Source organism: Balaenoptera musculus, chromosome 3 (genome assembly GCF_009873245.2).
Source record: "Balaenoptera musculus isolate JJ_BM4_2016_0621 chromosome 3, mBalMus1.pri.v3, whole genome shotgun sequence".
Taxonomy (NCBI): domain Eukaryota; kingdom Metazoa; phylum Chordata; class Mammalia; order Artiodactyla; family Balaenopteridae; genus Balaenoptera; species Balaenoptera musculus.
In genome coordinates this window covers 42,821,618-42,842,849 of record NC_045787.1, presented here as the reverse complement: position 1 = coordinate 42,842,849, position 21,232 = coordinate 42,821,618, and the positions used below count along the sequence as shown (strand labels likewise).

The following is a 21,232-nucleotide window of genomic DNA, read 5'->3' as shown; positions in this document are numbered from 1 at the left end:
AAAAATAAACTCAAAATGGATTAGACACGTAAATGTAAGACTGGACACTATAAAACTCTTAGAGGAAAACATAGGAAGAACACTCTTTGACATAAATCACAGCAAGATCTTTTTTGATCCACCTCCTAGAGTAATGGAAATAAAAACAAAAATAAACAAATGGGACCTACTGAAACTTAAAAGCTTTTGCAAAGCAAAGGAAACTACAAACAAGACGAAAAGACGACCCTGAGAATGGGAGAAAATATTTGCAAACGAATCAACGGACAAAGGATTAATCTCCAAAATACATAAACAGCTCACGCAGCTCAATATTAAAAAAACAAACAACCCAATCCAAAAATGGGCAGAAGACCTAAATAGACATTTCTCCAAAGAAGACATACAGATGGCCAAGAGGCACATGAAAAGCTGCTCAACATCACTAATTATTAGAGAAATGCATATCAAAACTACAATGAGGTATCACCTCACACCAGTTAGAATGGGCATCATCAGAAAATCTACAAACAACAAATGCTGGAGAGGGTGTGGAGAAAAGGGAACCCTCTTGCACTGTTGGTGGGAATGTAAATTGATACAGCCACTATGGAGAACAGTATGGAGGTTCCTTAAAAAACTAAAAATAGAATTACCATATGATCCAGCAATCCCACTACTGGGCATATACCCAGAGAAAACCATTAATTCAAAAAGACACATGCACCCCAATGTCCATTGCAGCACTAGTTACAATAGCCAGGTCATGGAAGCAACGTAAATGCCCATCAACAGACGAATGGATAAAGAAGATGTGGTACATGTATACAATGGAATATTACTCAGCCATAAAAAGGAACAAAATTGGGTTATTTGCAGAGACGTGGATGAATCTAGAGACTGTCATACAGAGTGAAGTAAGTCAGAAAGAGAAAAACAAATATCATATATTATCGTATATATGTGGAACCTAGAAAAATGGTACAGATGAACCAGTTTGCAGGGCAGAAATTGAGACACAGATGTAGAGAACAAATGTATGGACACCAAGGGGGGAAAGTGGTGGGGGGGGCGGGGTTGTGGTGGTGGTGGGATGAATTGGGAGATTGGGATTGACATGAGTACACTAATATGTATAAAATAGATAATAAGAACATGCTGTATAAAAAAATAAAATAATAAATAAATAAAGCAGTGGTCCTCAACTGGGGGCAGTTTCGACCCTCAGGGGACACTCAGCAATGCCTGGAGACACTGTTGGTTGTCATGACTTAGGGGAGGACAGGGTGGCCATTGGTATCTAGTGGGTGTAGACCAGGGATGCTACTAAACATCCTATAGTGCATAAGACAGCACCCCTGCCCCCAACAAATAATTATGTCTCAATGTCAGTAAGTGCTGAGGTTGAGAAACCCTGTTCTAAAGATATATATACTCATAATGGAGAAAGTCAAATTTTATCCTACAAAATTACAAACAGAACAGCCTCCTTGTCATTCCATCTCACTCACGAAAGACAACTTCTAACAGTTTAAACTAGAAAAACTACTCAGTAATCTATGTCATGGAATCCTCTTTTGTGAAAAGGTTTCTGAATTTCCATACAACGTTCATTAAAAATCAGTTCTTTTTTTTTTATATTTATTTATTTTATTTATATTTTTGGCTGTGTCAGGTCTTAGTTGCGGCACGCGGGATCTTTCATTGAGGCACGTGGGATCTTTCGTTGCAGCGCTTGGGCTTCTCTCTAGTTGTGGCGTGTGGGTTTTCTCTCTCTAGCTGTGGTTCACGGGCTCCAGAGTGTGTCAGCTCTGTAGTTTGCAGCACATGGGCTCTCTTGTTGAGGCGTGTGAGCTCAGTAGTTGTGGCATGCAGGCTTAGTTGTCCCACAGCACATGGGATCGTAGTTCCCTGACCAGGGATCAAACCTGCGTCCCCTGCACTGCAAGGCGGATTCTTTACCACTGGACCACCAGGGAAGTCCCCAAAATCAGTTCTTCTTAATGTCTACTAATATCAAATTAAAAAAAAAAAAATCAAAGTAACTCTGGTTACTTTGCTATCCCATAAAGAATCTTTAATTTGGTCATGTATAATGTAAGGCAAACGTGAAGGTATGACTAGCAAGCTATTGCTTTTTTTTTGGCTGCGTTGGGTCTTCATTGCTGCGCGTGGGCTTTCTCTAGTTGCGGCGAGCAGGGGCTTCGTTGCAGTGGCTTCTCTTGTTGCAGAGCATGGGCTCTAGACACTCAGGCTCAGTAGTTGTGGCATGTAGGCTCAGCAGTTGTGGCTTGCGGGCTTAGCTGTTCTGCGGCATGTGGGATCTTCCCAGACCAGGGATCGAACCCGTGTCCCCTGCATTGGTAGGCGATTCTTAACCACTGCGCCATGAGGGAAGTCCTGCTATTGCTACTTTAGAGTAGAGAAAAGTAAACAGCATACAAGAAAAGTTGACCGGATTAAAACGAGTAAAATCCAAGTGAAGAGATTAAATGGAAGATTGCAATTTCCTGGGATTATGGAATAAAAAAAATTTTTGGATTTTCCAAAATTAAATTAGGTAAAGTAGTTTTACTGAATCTTAAAAATGATATCTGCAAACTGTCAAAAAAAAAAAAACCCAAGAAACCCATAACGCTATAGTTATAGAATAAAGCTACTTACTAAAGCAGCAACGTACACTTTGTAGACAGGGTCAGCACAGACCATTGACAAAACGTTGCAGCATGCCTCCACCACATCTCCTGAGACACTGGTCTGGGAAGACCCACTGGCAGCTCCAGCACTCGGGCTGCTCCCGCCGTTGCTCCCGGAATTTCCAGTGCTCTCCCCATTTGCCAACAGCAGAGCCCCGCTAACATCGTGGGAAAGACGTCTGAGAGCCATCTCTCTTACGTTCCAGTTTCTAGAAAATAAGCAGCCAACGAGTTCCATTCCAAATACCTATAATCAAACAAACAAAATGAATTCAACGTGAAGAAAAACTGAAGTGTTTTGAATTAAGTATGATTTTTGGTTACTAAAGGAAAACTGGACATTTCTTGACATACTCAAGTTTAACTGGTAATTAGCAAAAGTCCTTAACATTTATTAGCTCAAGTAAAACTAAGAGTGAACACCATTAAGTAATTAGATGGATATATATGCATTTCTGTACTCCGGCGCTTACCACAAAACAAAATAAACATATCTGTGAAGAACCTCAAATTTGTATTTGTGTTAAGGTAGTTTACAGAGAAAAAACTGAAGATTAAAAAAAGCCAGATCAAGAAAGGCACTGGGGCAGGTGTTCAAGAGATAAGAATATTTCTCCTACCAATGATAGTAGTTAAGTCAAAGGCTCTTATTCGGTTAACTAGAAAAAATATAATGAATGGAGTGGAAAAATCAAGACTAAACAAAAACACTGTGTTCAGATCAGCAAAGGCTAATGAAAGACTTATAGTTAAAGTGCATGTCATTATGGTCATCATTATCACATCTGCAAAGCCAGAGAATCCCTAAAGAAAAGAAAGGGTGCATGGTCTTGACATTATGGACCAGTTAGCTAAAAGTAAACTTAATATCTAAGATAATGTTTCATTTGAAAAAGTTCTAAATATTAGGGATGAATAAACACATTTTTGGGGAAAATAAATCATGACTTTTTTATGTGTTCTGTTTTAAAGTGATAGTAAAGGAGAATAAATCAATTAGAGTATAGTGAATTTGTTGTATGCCTGGCACTGTTAAACAGCATACCAATAAGTCTTAATTATGTCTTATATGATATTCCTAATTTAAAAAACTAGGAATATATAGCCTAGGCCAACCTAAAGCTTAAGCAAAACAAACCTGAACCACTGCCTTGAAAAAATGGCATCCAATAGCTCAGTATCAAATTGAGAGTTTTCTTGAGGACTCATGAAGGGGCAGGTGAGGGCCTATGTTAAATACCGTTAATGAACTAGATAAAATAAATAATACATTTATTAAGTTTGTAACTTTTATTAGATTCCTATTAGGCTGTTAACATGCTAAGAAAAGAGAATTCAAAAGCTGCAGGACTATAATGGTCACAAAAGAAAAAGGAGATAAATCCTTCTGATGTAATAAGCTTAATGAGTTACTGTGTCTGTTAACGAATTTAATAGAATTTACCAGATTATCAAAAACATTTTACTTCACTATAATCTACTGGAGATGTTGTCTGGTTTTGGATTCTACATTTTAAAAAATAATGGACTAAGCAGATAACAACAAAGAAAATCATTAGAATCCAACCAACCAACCGAAATTCCGATTTACTAAGGATGAAAAAGTATTTAAGCAGAAGAGAAAGTAAAGGAATGGAAACTGTCCTTACAAATAAAAATGACTAATACAAGGTAAATACCACATTCTTTTCTTATTCATCCCCTCAGCAATTATTGAGTACCTAACATATGCCATGAGAATATGAATAGGAGAAACTGAGTTTAAATGGCAACAAATAAGAAAAATGACAAATTCTTGGCAGGATTAAACACTGGAGAAACTTAGCATTAAATGGTTCTAGTGTCTATCCTTGAATAACCTTTTATGTCTGTTAGTTTAGAAAGATGTTTCTAGAGATGGGAGGTGAGATTACAAAGAAATTTTGAAGTTTAAGCTCTATAATAAGTGGCAGAGTATTAACATCAAAGGTAAAATTAAAATTTTCAATGGAATACGAGTCATGATGGAGGCAAGCAAAAGTACTTTCTTAAATTATAAACAACTGGGGAGACAACTACATTAATTAGTCTATAAATGTTCCTTTGAGAAATGAAGAACAAGAACTACTTACCTGAATCCATGGCTCAGCTAAATCTTTATAAGCAGGAGGGATCTGCTGAGTTCCATAATGAGTAAGATTATAATTGCTCTCTTGGTTCCTTCGTTGTGATCCAGCCAAGGGATGCTGCTGCGTGGTCTGCTGCTGGGCAGCTCGCGGGGAAGGAGGGGAATCCACAGGGCTTGGCAACTCGTGGCTAAATGAAAAAGTGACGAAGCTTGCTAAAGTAATTAACAGATTTAAACAACACTTCGGGAGCATTTTTATTCTTTATTAAACATACCCAAATCATTAGGTCATAATTGTTACCTGTAGAAATCATGGGATCTCCACTTAGACCTACAAAGGGGACATATTAAAGGTTCTCTATTTCTTCTACATTCTTCTGCCCCTGAAAAATTATGGAAAAAATACTTAGAAAAGTATAAATGTTTAACATTAAGCATTTATGTAATAATTGTTCATAATAGCTAGTATGGGATTTATATGGAAGGAACCTCAAAACATTATATGTTTACCTAAACGCAGGCAAACACGGAAGGTTAAATTATTCTGATGCTTGTAATTGTTGCAAATGCTATTTAATTAAACATGCTATATATATAACATGTACTTTGTTTACTGTTTTTCAAAACATTCTGCCCACTTGATAACCTGGTAATGTTATTCCAAAACTTGCTTTGGTGTTACCCTCTCTGGAAGGCCTGACCAGACCTTCTTCCACCTCCTTCCCTCCATGTGCACCTTCCAGATCAGAACTGTTTCTAATTCTGTGCACGCCTTCCATTACCACGTGTCACACTTTATAACATTTCTTTGCTCATCCCTAAGAGATCCTAAACTCCTACTTGTTGAAAACTTCTTACAGGGCCTAGGTATACTTCTTTTCTTCTCTCACCAGTCTCGCTGAAGGCCACGTTAAAATCCTAAATGATATAGTTAGCTGATAAGAGTAATAACCACGTTGAGTAAACACAGAGAGAAAAAGAGCCACATACAAATTGACATGCAATGGTGGTGCAGCTTGTTCCTGCAGCCATCTTCACACACTGTAAGACTTTCTTCATCAAGCATGCCCAACAAGCAAATAGGACACATCTGTTCCTCTTCATCTTTTATACTATAAAGAAGGGGAAACAAAAGCATTAACCACAAAAGAATGTAACAGAATTAAAGCCATATGCTAAAAACAATTGTGGCTTCTTTAGACTATGAAAAAATTAATTAGAAATTCTTGTTTAGGAGCGTGTTGTATATGAACTATTTGAGAAATATTTCTCTTATTAATATACAGTAATTTTGAATCAGACTCATACCACCATGTTATTTATAGGTTGTGGATATGGTTTAACCTTTCCTTGCTATGAATATAATTCAACCTATGAACTGCAATCTTAAAGAGATATGTATCCCCAAAATTCTGTTATTGTACCTTTTGAATAAACAAACTGCTATAAGATTTGACTATGTACAAACATACTACATGCCAACAGTTTCAAGATTTCAAGTATTAGAAGGACTGTAGAGCTCATCTATTCCACATCCTTAAGTATGAAGACACATCTCAGACAATTTTGGTGCGTGTGTAGTCCAACTTTCCTAGAAACGAGTATGTCACATTTTTAATGCACACAACCTTTCAACTAGACTTCTAGGAAATAAAGAGACAAATAATAAAGATGTATGTGTGAGAATGTTCACTGCAGAACTATTTAGCATAAGGAAAAAAATCAACCAAAGGAACATCAAAAGAAGGTTAAAAAAATGGTACACCCAGACACTATGAAGCCTTTGAAAAGGATCAGAGATCTATAAATGATGACAAAGAAAAATATCCATAATATACCATATGGTGAAAAAAAGCAGATAACATGACAGAATTCAAACTTGTATAGAATGGTTCCATTTATGGCAAAATTGTAACTTTATTATGTGTATCTGAATTATATTGTATATATTTGACTATTCCTATTATATACAAAGTGAATATAAAATCAGTAAGAAAAATATTAACAACTCAACAGTGAAACGAGCAAAGAAGATAAAAAGGCAGTTGAAATAAAAAAGACCAATAGCCAATAAATGTGAAAAGAGAAGTACAAAATACATGTTAAATTAATAAAGCTCTATCTTATTTTATTTGTCTTTGTGGGGGGAATGGGATAATCTGATTGACAAAAATTAAGTAGGTTGATAATGGCATAGGAAGACAGGCTCTCATATACACTACTGGTGGGAGTAATAAAACCCTGAAATTTTTAGAAAGGAATTTGCTAGTATTTCTTAAAATACTAAATGTATATATCCATGACCTAAAAAAACCTATTTTCTAGAATTCTATCCTTCAGAAATATTTTATGTAAACAAAAAAATATAAAATTTATTGCATTTAATAGGCCAACAAAAAATTAGAGGCGTACTAAATGTCCATTAATTATGGCAAGGGCAAAATATATTGTGTCATATCCATACAATCTTATATAGCTGAAGTAGTGTGTATTTTTTGTATTGAGGAAAATGTTCTTGATATATAAAGTAAAAATTGTTTTTAAATTTAAAAAGCAAGTTGCAGATCAAAATATATGTCATGACTATATTGCTTAACAGTAGGAAAGATGAGAGAAGTATTGGGGTGTGTGTGTGTCTGCATACCCATAGAATGCAGAGAAGAGTTTTATATTCCTTGCTTTATATAATTTTAAAAGATGTATTAAAAACTGTTAACAGTAGTCATTTTGTGTGCAGCCCAGACTGGAGGCGGTTGGGGGGGGGGGGGGGTTTTGTTTCTATTTTACAAATTTTTGTTTGAACCTTCATGATGTGATGAATAGCTTTTAAAATCAGTAACAATATTTCCATTACAACATAAAGACAAGATTCTGGGGTATTCTGGGGTATTATAAGTAAGCTGCCCAAGATCACAGAACAGTTCGTGGCAAATCTATCATTTGGCTTTAATTTGAGGAGAATATCCCATAACCTACTTATCCCTACAAATTCGTGTTTCTACAAAGCTCAGGCTTTCCCCTGGGCTCAATATTACACTTCTACTATCTTAAGCTATAATTCCTGAAAAACAGGTCTGAGTGACTGACAGCAAATAACAGTTCCCCAAAAACTTCCCTGAAAGCCGAACAAATATGTCATCAATGTCACAATGTGTGATTCCTGAGCTGAAGCACACTTACTAGTCTCTCTCCCTCCCAGTTATCTATCCTGTCTCTCTCTGTCTTTTCATAATTATGGAGCTATGAGGAGGGGGGGAAAGCTATTAAAATATGCATGTATTAATGACAAAAATTAACGAAAACACTGCAGAAATTATTTACACAACAATCTATAATAAAAATACTAATGGCAAAGATGACACAAGATCAAATAATTTTTCAAATAATTACACCAAAATTAGCTTATTCAAAAGACTTAAATACAGGAAAAATAAAGTTCCACAATTTAGTCAAATTGCAAGTGCAACTTATTTCTTAAAATGCTTTTCTGACTTAAAAATATTCCATTCTGGGGTATTTTCTGCCTTTTTTCCTTCCAAGTACATATTTTGTAAACATTATTCAGATCATTTATCTATATACATATACAATTTCATATTCTTAAGAGATTTATCGTAAAAATTCTTCTTCTTAAACTCTTCAAGTGGTGGCATAATTTTTCATTGATTAGACAGATCCTAACTTCTTAAGCACCCACTTATTGCTGGACATTTGAGTTGTTTCCACATTTTAAGAAACCGTCAGAAACATCTTTGTGCCCTCTTTTTTGACATTTCAGATTTTCTTTCTAGCAGTTTCTTCAGAAGTAAAATCACTTGAGTAGAGAGCAGGGATTAGCGAACTAAAGGGGGATCAAATTAGTCAAGCTTCTGTAAATAAAGTTTTATTGGAACACAGCCACACCAATTCATTCACATATTGTCTACGGCTACTTCAGCTACAAGGGCAGAGCTGAATAGTTGTGACAGAGACCCAATGACCCTCAAAGCCCAAAGTATTTAAAGTATAAAAATGTCACCTGTCATAACACCACCCATTAATAACCATTAAATTTTTTATTCATTTCAGTATTTATGCACCTACAATACCTTTTATATATAAAAAATGGGTTCATGCATGACAGTATTATAATCTGGATTTTATTTCATGCCACTCAGTATTCTTCAAAAGCATAATTCTAATGGCTGCATGAAATATTCATATTATGGGTATATTTTAACCATTTATTTGCTGGATATTTAAGTTGTTCCCAATTTTTCACCATAGTACTGTGAGAAACAGCCATATATGTTAAGTCTTGTACATTTCTCAAATTAAAATTTTTTTCTTAAAAAAAAAAATACATTTACTGGATCAATGACTATAAACATTTTAAAAAGTCACATTATTTTTTTCCAGAAAGGCTATACCACTTTACATACAGTAAAGCATCTTATAAGAACTGAATTGTCACATTACAAAGGATCTACTAATTCTGTAAATAAATCTGATATATATATATATGTATTTTTTTAAAATGAGCATTTCCTTAGTTATTAGGTTGCCTGAACAGTTTTCATATGTTTGTCAGCACCTTGAAATTCTTCTTTTGTGAAAATTCTCTTCATGTCCTTTGCCCATTTATGTACTGGACCACAGGTTTCTGTTGGCAGCTTTTATTTTGTTGGTAAGGTTTTGTTAATTATTTTTTATATGCATATTCAATCTGTCCCAATTCTGTTTTTCATTGTTTCTTATATACCATTTAAAATTAATATACTGCAATAAGCTCTCCAGATAAATTTTCTTTTTATTAATTTTAGTCTTAAAATATTTATTTTAGACATAAAAATTTGTGATTACATGAAACAACCTACTTACTACACAGTATAATCTTAGGAAGATTACAACTTCTTTGGTTTCCCCCCTTGGATACAAAAAATTCAAATGAATCAATAAAACCCCCAAATTATGGCCAGCCCATATTTAAAGGGTACTTTTTTTCATCTTAGAGAGAGACACTGTCTATTTTAACTTCGGCCACCTGGTTTTAAGCAGTTATTATTTTTATCCAAAATAAAAAGCTACAGGAATATCAATCAAAAGGAGAAAGGCTCTAGAAGTTTGGTTAAGGAAGCTTGAGAAGTAAAGCTAATTTTTTCATTTATTTAGAAGAGATAACAGGTAAGAGAAAGAGCCCTGAACTAGAAATCAGGATACTCAGGTTCCAGTTCTGCCTTTGTTCAAATGACCTCTTCTGGCTTTATTTATCACTGAATCATGTAAACTGGAAAATCTCTAATGTCCAAAAAAACTCATAAAACTCTCATTCTAAAATCAATTCATTTAATAAAAAATAATAAAATTCAAACATTTACTTTTTCCAAAGATGAAAAAACTTCTCTCTCAATTCTTTACCTCATCATGCCCTTGTCCTGATATCATCACTTTCTATTCCTCATGAATTCTGAAGTAGTTACAATACTTAAAAGATTGATGGGATGAGAATGAGACATAAAAGCACTCAGACCAGTGCTTCTCAGACTGAGGTTCCTGGGAACACATAGGGGGTGCCCTCCTAAGAGAAGCAGCACTCCTTTCTGGAGTAATTCTTAAGAACCTCATTTTTTCATTAAAGCAATAAAGAAATCTTGGAAAAGAAAGAAAACTGACATGACTTTTTATGATAATACTCTTAATTTTTTCACACCTGTCATATTGGGCTACATCTCAGATCCTTCAGGGTTATGAGTTTATTCTTATCAGCAACTAGGCAATGGAGAAGTTTGAGAAGCACTGCAGATTTTAATTAACAACTATGATTAACAGCTACTGTATCTCTTAATTGCAACTGATTAGTCTCTTTGTTCAGAAGAGCCTGCTTATGTTCTCACATGTAAAACAGGCTGTAATGAGGATTCCCTGAGAGTATCTGTGAGAGAAGTAGTGATGTCATGAAATTTAAACATCCTATATTTCAAAGTGATTCTGGATAACCACTTTGCCTTGTACATAATTTATTTATATCAAAAAATTATAGACATATTCTTTATATAATGCCTCAGGTTCATTATCTGCAGAAGTGATAAAACCTACCTAATGAGACCAACATATTAGGTGCTTGGCACAAAGTAATGATTGATAAACAGTAGCCACTTATTTTATACCTGCCACCTGATTTTTCTTGTGAAATGGACATTACATTCTGATATTTAAGGTGCCATTTTCAACACTGTAGTTTTCAGGACAAAATATCCAAATATATATACTTAGATGACCTTTATTATTTTTTACCCTTGATTTTACCTTGAAAGCCAAGATTCAATAATTAAATCATTTTAGAGCAACTTAACAAGTATATATATAAAAATTATCCCTAAAATTAAAAAGTAACACTGGATTAATGCTTTTAATTCCTTAAAAAGTACTAACCTGTTTTCTGAACTAGATGTAGAAGTGCTAGATGATGACAATGTATGAGAATTTGACATGCGTGAAACAAACTTCTGGATGGTGTTACGAGATGGAGCTTTGATCCTTGAGCTACGCCTACTGTGATATTTCTGGAACAAACTCTCAACCTAACATTGAAAAAAGACAGTAACAATGACATTTGTGCCATAATATACATATGAAGTGTTCTAGAGATTGAATTATTTGCCTTTTATTTTGTAAGTTTTTCACAAAGCCAATTTAAGGGCTTCAAAAATAAGAATACATATAGCTTACTAAGGATAGTATTTTTACAGCAGGTCAGTGTTGACTTTTTTTTAGTCTAGAAGAAAAAACTATTTTGTCAATAGATTATAAGAGAACTATTTACAAACATCAAGTAATCCTTACATACCTTCACACCTTTAAAATGACCACTATTTAAAGCTCATGGAAAAATGTCAGGAATATCATAAAAATCTGTTGACAATTTTACTGTAAAGCATTTATTAAAAAATTACCTCAAAATTCTTTAAAGTTTTTCTCCATAACATTGGGTCTGAAGGTTCTAGCTGAAACACTCGGAGCATAACAAATAGTAGATGAATACAAAATGTTCCACGCCCACAGCTGCAGTTCTAAAGAGTTTAAAAAAAACACAAACCTATAGTTTAATAAATCTGTGTTCTATTAAACTCCTAAGTTGATCACTTTTAAATATTTCCAAGCTTATTATACTAAACTTTCTATAATTTGCTTCATTATCCTTATATAATAAGATATATAAGGATATGCAAGAAAAGCCTACAGCTATCTCCATGAATTAATCTCTTATTTTTGGTTTATTAAAAAGACCAAATTTGTATTCTGAAGTATGTTAAATCATAGTAAAACCCTTCCTAAACACGTTAAATAAAAGTGTTTATTAGTTCCCAAAATATAATTTGAATTCTCTTTAGTTTACTAAAGAGAATTACACAACTGATCTAAATTTAAGAATGTTACAGTGCACAGAGTTAGTACCAGATCCTAATAAAATGTAAAATGGTGACAATTCCTACCTGAGGCCCAATAAACACCCGGTATTTATTGTCTGGGCTGTCTCCTCCAATCAGGAAGGAGTTGGGCCCTATTTGTTGCAGTAAGTACAGCCTGGCCCGCATCACTTTGTTTACACGGCGGTTTGTTTCCTCAGGGCTGTATGGTGAGAAGCCATCTGGTGAAGGGGCTCTTCGAGGTGGTGTGATTCTCCCGCTCTGAAACTTCACAACATTTAAAAATTAGGGGACTTCCCTGGTGGCACAGTGGTTAAGAATCCACCTGCCAATGCAGGGGACACGGGTTCGAGCTCTGGTCCGGGAAGATCCCCCATGCCGCAGAGCAACTAAGCCCGTGCACCACAACTACTGAGCCTGAGCTCTAGAGCTCGCGAGCCACAACTACTGAGCCCACGTGCCACAACTACTGAAGCCCGTGTGCCTAGAGCCTGTGCTTCGCAACAAGAGAAGCCACCGCAATGAGAGGCCTGCGCACCGCAAACAAGAGTAGCCCCCGCTGGCCGCAACTAGAGAAAACCCACACACAGCAACAAAGACCCAATGCAGCCAAAAATAAAATAAAATAAATAAATTTTTTTAAAAATTAAGAAATGCTTTAAAAAAATAAAAATTAGGTAAATTGCTCACTTCTCCATTAGAAAAAAGTTACCTAAAAAAGGTCATAACAGACACCATTTTCATATGCTGAAAAAATGCCTCAATATATAATATGATGGGACAAAATGTATTTTGCAAATGCATTTGTCTGACATACTCGTTATGAGTAAACTTCTAAAATCTGTCACCCCTATAACTAATAATAAATCTTTGGCCGAGAGAGACAACCATGTGGTAATTTTACAAATTACTGTCTAAGTATTTGACTTCTTTGAAAAGTATTATGTAAATCAAAATAAAAAGCACAGAAAATTTGTCTTATAAGCAGGTAAAATGATTTGTTTCTAGTGATAAAAATTAAGCATCCAATTTCCTGGCTTCCACTTAAGGGATTACTAAATGCTCTTTTGTGACTGGTAATTTACAAACAGCTCCATGGAATTCCCCCGATGGTACACTCTGTAGAGAACTAGTGGCAAGTGACTCTTCCCAGATTAAGACATCTCACTGGAGGCTGATAAAAACTCTCCTGTGGTGAGGGTGATATATGTTGCTCTCACTCCACTTCACTGATTCCCCTAGAACTTGGTCTTTCCATCAGTGCCCAGTGGAAATTCTAGTTCTTTTTGATGCCTAACTAAATAGTTAAAAGGTAATAGAAGTTGGCAAGAAAATGAAGCAATTAGAAGCCTCATACAGTGCTGGTGGGAATGTAAAATGGTGTAGCTGCTTTGTGAAACATATGATCCAGCAATCCCACTCCTAGGTATATACGCAAGAAAAATGAAAAGATATGTCCACACAAAAATGTGTACTGAAATGTTCACAGTAGCATTATTCATAACAGCCAGAAGTGGAAACAAAATGCCCATCAACTGGTAAGTGAATAAACAAAATATGTATATCCATATAATAGAATATTATTCTACAATTAAAAATGAATGGAGTTATACCATAAATGAACCTTGAAAACATGATGCTAAGTGCAAAAAACCAGTCACAAAAGACCATACATATTATATGATTCCATTTATATAAAATGTCCAGAATAGGCAAATTATATATAGTCAGAAAGTAGATTAGTGGTTGCCTAGGGCTGGGGAGAGACTGCTAATTAGCCTGGGGTTTCTTGTTGGGGTGGTGCAAGTGTTTTAAAATTTATTGTGGTGATGGCTACAACTATGTGAATATACCAAAACTCAATGAACGGTACAATTTAAACAGGTGAATTGTGCATTATATGAATTATATCTTAATAAAACCATAATTTTTTAATAGACAATTACTAAAAAGTAAAACAAAACCAAAAACAAGTACACATGCATCTGCTATTAGACTTGCTAAGTATTCAGACTATGGATATGCTCAAAGATGTGCAAAATGATGTATGCCTAAAAAATATTTTTGCAGCATTGTTTTTAGTAATGGAAGTTAAGAAGGAATATAAATGTCCATTAGTATGTAGTTCACCAAATAAGCCATGATTTATCCAGATAATGAAATGTTAGGTAGCTGTTATAAAGAATGAGGAAGTAACTTTGTCTAGCACATCCCAAAATAGGTGTAGGGGGAGGGGAGACACAATTCTGTATTTACTTGTGGTAGACTTTTTACTTTGATGGCCCCCATGAACCACACCTCCCAGTATTTACACCCTTCTGTAGTCCTCTACCACGTTGATTCTGGATTTGGGCATGTAACTGGCTTTGGGCAATAAGGCATTAGTAAACATGATGCAAGTGGTGGCTTGATAAGATTTGCCCTCTTGAATCACTTTTTTTTTTTTTTTGGACTTAGAAATTTATTGTCTCATAGTTCCAGAGGCTTGAAGTCCAAGATCAAGGTGCTGGCAGGGTTGGTTCCTTCTGAGGGCTGTGAGAGAGAATCTGTTCCAAGTGCTTTCCTAGCTTGAAACACTTGTTGCAACCCAATTTCCATACTGTAAGAAAGAGATGCCAACAGCCCCCAACTGTTCGAGGTGAAGCACCAGATATGTGAGTGAAGAAGCAGTCTTGGATATTCCAGCTTCTGCAGATGCCATGGGGAGCAGACATAAGTCACTCCTGCTGAGCCCTGCCCAATTTGTAGATTCATGAGCTAATAAATGATCCTGTTTTGAGCAGCTAATTTAAAGGTGTGTCCACATAAAGCCAATAAATACTATTGAGAATTTTGGGCTTTACTGTAAAAATTTTTACTTAAAATTTACTTTTTGAAGTATTTATATGCTTTAACAACCTCCGATGTGAGGAAAACCAAATCTCCCCTTGTGGTCACTATATCTCAGTCATTTTGCCATTCACTCATTTGTTCTTCAAGGTTAGAAAGTTTAACTTGCTTTCTGCCAGTGGAAGTCTGTCTGTCTCTCTCAGAGGGTTAGCACCTATCTTTTTATAAGTCCCTTTGATGTCTGGCTCAATACAGAAGACACCTACATTCTCATCTATGCTTCTGCATTCAATCTGCTGTGATACGGTGTTTTTGGTTAAAGTACATGAAGAAAATCTGGCCTCACACAGATACGTATTTGGAAAATCCTTTTCAAATAATGATGAATATTCTTCTTTGATACTACATCAAAGGAGTGGTTTCCTTAAAGGAGGCTGTAATGTGGAATCTGAAACCACATAAACAAATTTTTCCTACTGTTACATTAAAATCTAGATGGTTTATTTTATATACTTGGAATGGATCATTTACTAAAGAATGATTTCGTTTCATCATTCACTGGTCATATGGAAAATTCTGGTTCACTAAGTTATGCAGATCTTCTAAAAGTTCATACATTTCATTGTGCAATATACAAAAAAAAAAATCACATTTGATAATATCACTGGTCTATAGAAAAGTCTAAGTGTAGGAAGCTTTCAAGCTTACAGTGGTGGATATGAGTTTTCCAAAACTCTTAATTTTTGCTTGAAATCTCAAATTTTACCACTAGTGAAGAAACATATCAGTTGTTTTCCTTGAAGTGAGTCTTACTTAATTCTTCTTAAGGAAAATGTCTGCCATATACCCAAGTGAAGAATACAGTTTCTACAGTCATAGCTTTAATTCAGGCAAATTCACCAGCAGGTTTACCCACCACTGTAAATGTCAATGCAGTGAAAGAGGCAAATAACATCTCAGTTTTATTACAAAATTAGTTTTGACCTAATGGATCCACAGGAATCATCTCAGGGCAGGTTCCCCCAAGCAAGGGTCTGTGGGCCATACTTTGGGAATTGTTGCTCTAATAGACGGCTAGCCAATCTTTTCTGTGTTATAAATAAGTTTAAAGATTGTAGAAACTTAAAAGCATTAACTTACAGGCACTGGGGAAACTTTTTTTCTCCTTACTCCTGGAGATTCAGATTTCACTGTGCGGCCTGATGGGGAGCTGCCAGGGGAAGGACTGCGTCGGCCTTTGGGAGCTGAGGAAGCAGCGCTTGCCTGGCCCTCTCCTTGAGACTCAGCTGCCAAGGTATTAATTTCAGATCCATCTCCTTTAATAGGGATTGGTTTTACCACCTAAATTAAAATGCCAATATTTTTATTACTTAAAACATAAAAAAAATAAGTAAATTTGAACATCAGACTAAGGCATGAGCTCAGTGAGTTTTTTACTATGCAGTATTATACAAATACAACAGACAATATATCAACTTCTCTTTATTATTACCTTAAGCCATAAATGAAGACTATTTTTTACCCACACAGATTTTAGTCATTTAGGCTTTATCAACTAAATGTTGATAATACATAACACATTTTAAAATGTTGTCATACATGATTTTAGAAGATTTGGAATTAAGATCCTTAGATCCTACCTTAGAGATAAAACATCAAAATAAAATTGGAAAAATTGCTTTTCTTTTTTAAGTACAATGTAAATCTCTAATTAAAGGATTTTAGATACTGACATTAGAGGGCAGTGTTGCTTTAAGCATTACCTCTCCCACTCAATCAAAGGGATTAGTTCTTAGAACAGTTTAAGTTGCTTAATGAGAATAGTTTTAGCTGTTTTGTTCAAGTGTCTAGAAAATATCAAGGCAAATAAAACCACTGCATTTAAAAAATGAAGAAGGAAAAAAAAGCTTACAAGAGGATCTATTTATGCGTAATTTTTCATTTCCTCCTATGCTTTCTTCCTTATTAGCAGGTAACCCACAGTCACTCACCACAGGGCCTCTCCTGTTTCTCCTTTCCAGCCATTCGTGCTTCCAGGCTGGCATACAGGTTGCCTTCAGTTTCTCCCTAATCATTCGTTCTTCTGGGCGATCGTCCATCTTGTGCAACCCCTTGAGAGTTTCTTTATTCTCCATCTCACGCCTAAAATGGAAGGAGAATGAGATTTATATATGAAAAAAAATTTCGAAGAACAAACAGAACAATACAGTTCTACTTCATACTTTCAATGGACATGTAACTAAAAAGATAACTGCTAAAACCCCCAAATGATTTAAGCAAGATATGAAAATATCATTGTGAATCACACTCTATTGTTGAAATTATAACATGGATAGTGTTGAATGTTGCCTGATAACATGAGTTTAATAATATTAGCCTTTAACAAGAAAGGTTCTGGGCTTCCCTGGTGGCGCAGTGGTTAAGAATCCACCTGCCAAAGCAGGGGACACGGGTTCGAGCCCTGGTCCGGGAAGATCCCACATGCCGCAGAGCAACTAATCCCGTGCGCCACAACTACTGAGCCTGCACTCTAGAGCCCACGAGCCACAACTACTGAGCCTGCATGCTACAACTACTGAAGCCCGTGTGCCTAGAGCCTGTGCTCTGCAACAAGCACCACAATGAGAAGCCCACGCACCACAACGAAGAGTAGCCCCCGCTCACCACAACTAGAGAAAGCCTGCGTACAGCAACGAAGACCCAACACAGCCGTAAATAAATAAATAAATTTATAAAAAAAAAAAAAGAAAGGTTCTATTTAGAAGGTGCAGGCTTACTAGTAATATTAATGCAGACCTTTGTTTCTAGGTAGTTAATAAAAAGCATCCTAAGACATTAAGCACTGCATTAACAAATACATTCATGAAAACTGCACTGTTTCTAATTACAGCATTCTAACATACTCAAGTATATAACAGACAAATATTTAGAAGAGTATTTTACTACTATTTATCCCAGGAATTCCAACAATTTAAGTCAATATAGATAAAATCTGGTGGATATGCTCATTTGCTGAAATCAGCTAAATATTTAATAAGCTAAGTGAAACCTAACCACATCTTCTGTGATCCCACAATATTTTTTCAACACCTCAATGATTAGATTTGTTTTCTCAGAACATGATATAGTACTTGGGGTACTCCATATATAAATAGTAAAAATTATCTGGTACAAACATTTTGACCTTTACCCCATAATATATTGTGGGGTTACCATAATAAAATAACCTGCAAGCTGGTAACTTTTGAGAACTATTTCTACAAAGCCTAATAGGTAAAACATCCACTAACTTCAAAATACACTCATATCCATACATGGATATATGCAACACACAATATATACAGGCATGGGTTTTAAAACTGGTTCATAAGGAAAGAGTTAAAGCAACTGCATTCTGGGAGAAGTAACCATTTTAAAAATACTAAGCTAACTTCAGTAACTATTTTGGAAATTCTGTAAAGCTACAGAATAGTTATTTTTTTACACTGATAGGAAAAGGAAATACTCAAGGAAATACCAGAGATGATAACTGCAAGCTTACCAAAAAGTCCAATTGAAACTCCTCTAGGAATTTTCCAGCTAATCATAACTATAAAGGAGCAGTATTTGCAAAGAACCAGCCAAAAAAAAAAAACCAAAACAAAAAACCCCCCAAAAAACAAGACGAAAAAAACCTACTTAAAACTAAATATGCACTAGAAAGGAAATAACAGTTAACTGGTTTTACTTAAGCATCAACACTGTGAGGGGAGTGAAAACCAGTATGTTAAACACCTCTGTGCCAGAGACTGGCCTAGATATCTTTAGTAATGCAAAGAACACTAACATTTGAAACTTGCAAAAAGGGGCATTAAGACCGTATAGTAAAATATTTCCACCACGCAGGTACAAAAACTGTCACAAAGAAAGAGGCAATATGGGAGGGAGGGAGGGAGGGAAGAAGGAAGGGAGGGAACGAGGGAAGAAGTTGATTTTATCATTTACTTATAAGTATTTGGCTGTTTTTCCTTCCCTGAATATATCATGAAGTGTAAATGTTAGGGGTGGGTCAGAGGAAAAGGGAGGGATGAGAGGCTAAGGAAGGAAGGGAGGGAGGAAAGGGAAGGGAAAAAGTAAGGGAGAGGGAAAGAAGGCGGGGAAGGTAGAGAGAGAGAAATACTTTCTCAAAAATTCATCCTGCTCAGTCAATACTTACCCAGGGAAGCTCAGATTTATAGGCAATCAAATTCATGGGCTGATTGCATACTAAAAATTCACTTACAACTCTGGTTTGAAAAGCACTTTCCCCCCTGTAACAATGTTGCAAGGCATGGCTTAGGTTCCCAGGCTAGTAAGTCCCACTGTAGAACTGCAGTGCATTTTTACACCAGATGGTGCAGCACTCCCTGACAAAGATGCTTATCTTTCCCCTGGTCCTAGATGTCTCTCCTCCCCCAAATTTGTTTTATGAGCATCTCTTCTCAATTCTGTATTTTCAGTGTCTTTTCCCTAGTACCCGCTCAAACACACAGAGAACTCTCCTTATCTAAACAAATCTTCCTGGATGATGTGGCTTCCTTAAAGTCAGTACGATTTTCCTCTTTCCTTTCCACTTGTTTTCAAAATACTGTAATCTTTCAAACCAATTTCTTATTATAAATAATAGAGGATAAACATACTAGTAGCTCAACTTCTGCACACATCTAAGATTATTTCTTTAGAATAAATGCCCTGAAATGGAATTGCTGGGTCCAAATGTACACAAATTAAGACTTCAGATAATACTGACAAATTATTTTCAAGAAAACAGATCTTCCATTCAAAACGCCCAGGTCAAGTTGCCAACTTAGTTGGTCTGAACTAGCAACAGCTTCTTCACTTTGAATCTTACTCCAATCCAGGCTTCACAGAGCAGCCAAGGTCACCTCCCCCATTAAAACCCTCTGGTGGCTTCCCCCTGGGCTTAGACTAAAAACCAAAATGTTATGGCCTGTGAGGCCCCGCATCATCCAGTCTTACCTCAACTGAAGTCACCCAGACCGCCCACCCCCTTCTGTTGTTTCTTTCTCTGCCTGGCTCCAACATCTTTCCTGCTCGGGTTTTTTGCACAGGCCGTTTCTTACTTGTCTACTTCTTACCTTGTTCATTTCTACCCACTCTTTGGCTTTTCTTCAACTCAAATTAGGAATCTCGAGTTCCACTCTTTCACAGCTCCGTACTTTTGCTTTAAAGTACTCATTGCAATTTGCAAACCTGTAAACCACCGCACCCGCCCCCCCCAAAATGTAAGCTCCACAAAGGTAGGGAACAGTGAGTCTTCCATCCGCGGCTATACAACCAACATCTAACAATGTCTGGCTTACAATAGGTATTAAAACAAATATTAAATGAATGATCATTTACTAACATCTTTGGCAGCTCTAAGGATCTTCCTAGTTTTAAAATTTAATGATTACTCATGTTATTTAATCTTTTTACAGTTCTGTAATTAAGACTCAGTTTATAATTTAGATCTTATTCAGTAGAACAATTTTTGTTGTTCCTAAATTGATCTGCAAATATAAACCTAAGTGTTTTTTCTAATGTCTTCATAAGTAATAATTATACATCATTAATTCTAAAATGTGTATTTTTTCACATCAAAAAAAAAAAAAAATTCACCCCGCCTAAGGAAGGCAGCTAGGACCCTCAGCGTGTCCTCCTGGAGCCCCAGCTCTTCCGAGCCTGCCATGGGGGCCCCTGGTCCCGGGCCCCATTGCCACCTCCTCCACTAAACTTGTATAAACTTTCCTTTCTTAGTTCAACTTTCCCATGCCTGTGCCTCACATTTTAATATTGCTGAAATCTGAATGCCTCTTAGAATCAAATGCTGTTATAATTTAATGGACAGGGTTTTAAAAATTTCTTCATGGTATAGAAAATAATGGTACAATTTATAACCAATGGAATCTTAGATTCAATGACATATACAGTAAATTCTATTCTACTTGCCAGGAAAAAAAAAAAAATCATACCTACTTAGCTTCAAAACTGGGAAGAAAAACAAGTTTTTCTTACATACTTATCGTTTTGTTATAACCTTAACATATAGTCTTCACAGATCAGACATAAACAGGGTTTTTATTTTTACCAGCTATGTGTGTATGTCTGCATGTATATAGCAGTGATTAGTCATCTTATCCAATTAATATCATAGCTATAGCAGGAAAGTTTTTTTTTTTTTTTTAAAACACAAA

At 35.7% G+C, this 21,232-nt stretch overlaps 1 protein-coding gene across 5 annotated transcripts in view; it reads right to left on the bottom strand.

Annotated features, from left to right (window-relative positions):
* The window catches only part of MAP3K1 (mitogen-activated protein kinase kinase kinase 1), a 78,386-nt gene that overhangs the window by 17,977 nt on the left and 39,177 nt on the right, over positions 1-21,232 (bottom strand). For 4 of the 5 annotated variants that reach the window (XM_036846223.1, XM_036846218.1, XM_036846222.1 and 1 more), the window contains 9 exons: positions 17,009-17,159; positions 16,158-16,358; positions 12,255-12,455; positions 11,715-11,831; positions 11,194-11,342; positions 5,773-5,894; positions 5,084-5,165; positions 4,787-4,970; positions 2,644-2,922 (listed from right to left, as the gene is read on the bottom strand). In XM_036846223.1, coding sequence (XP_036702118.1) covers positions 2,644-2,922; positions 4,787-4,970; positions 5,084-5,165; positions 5,773-5,894; positions 11,194-11,342; positions 11,715-11,831; positions 12,255-12,455; positions 16,158-16,358; positions 17,009-17,159 — 1,486 coding nt within the window. The remainder of the gene's footprint in view (positions 1-2,643; positions 2,923-4,786; positions 4,971-5,083; positions 5,166-5,772; positions 5,895-11,193; positions 11,343-11,714; positions 11,832-12,254; positions 12,456-16,157; positions 16,359-17,008; positions 17,160-21,232) is intronic. The other variant, XM_036846219.1, reaches the window with a different exon arrangement.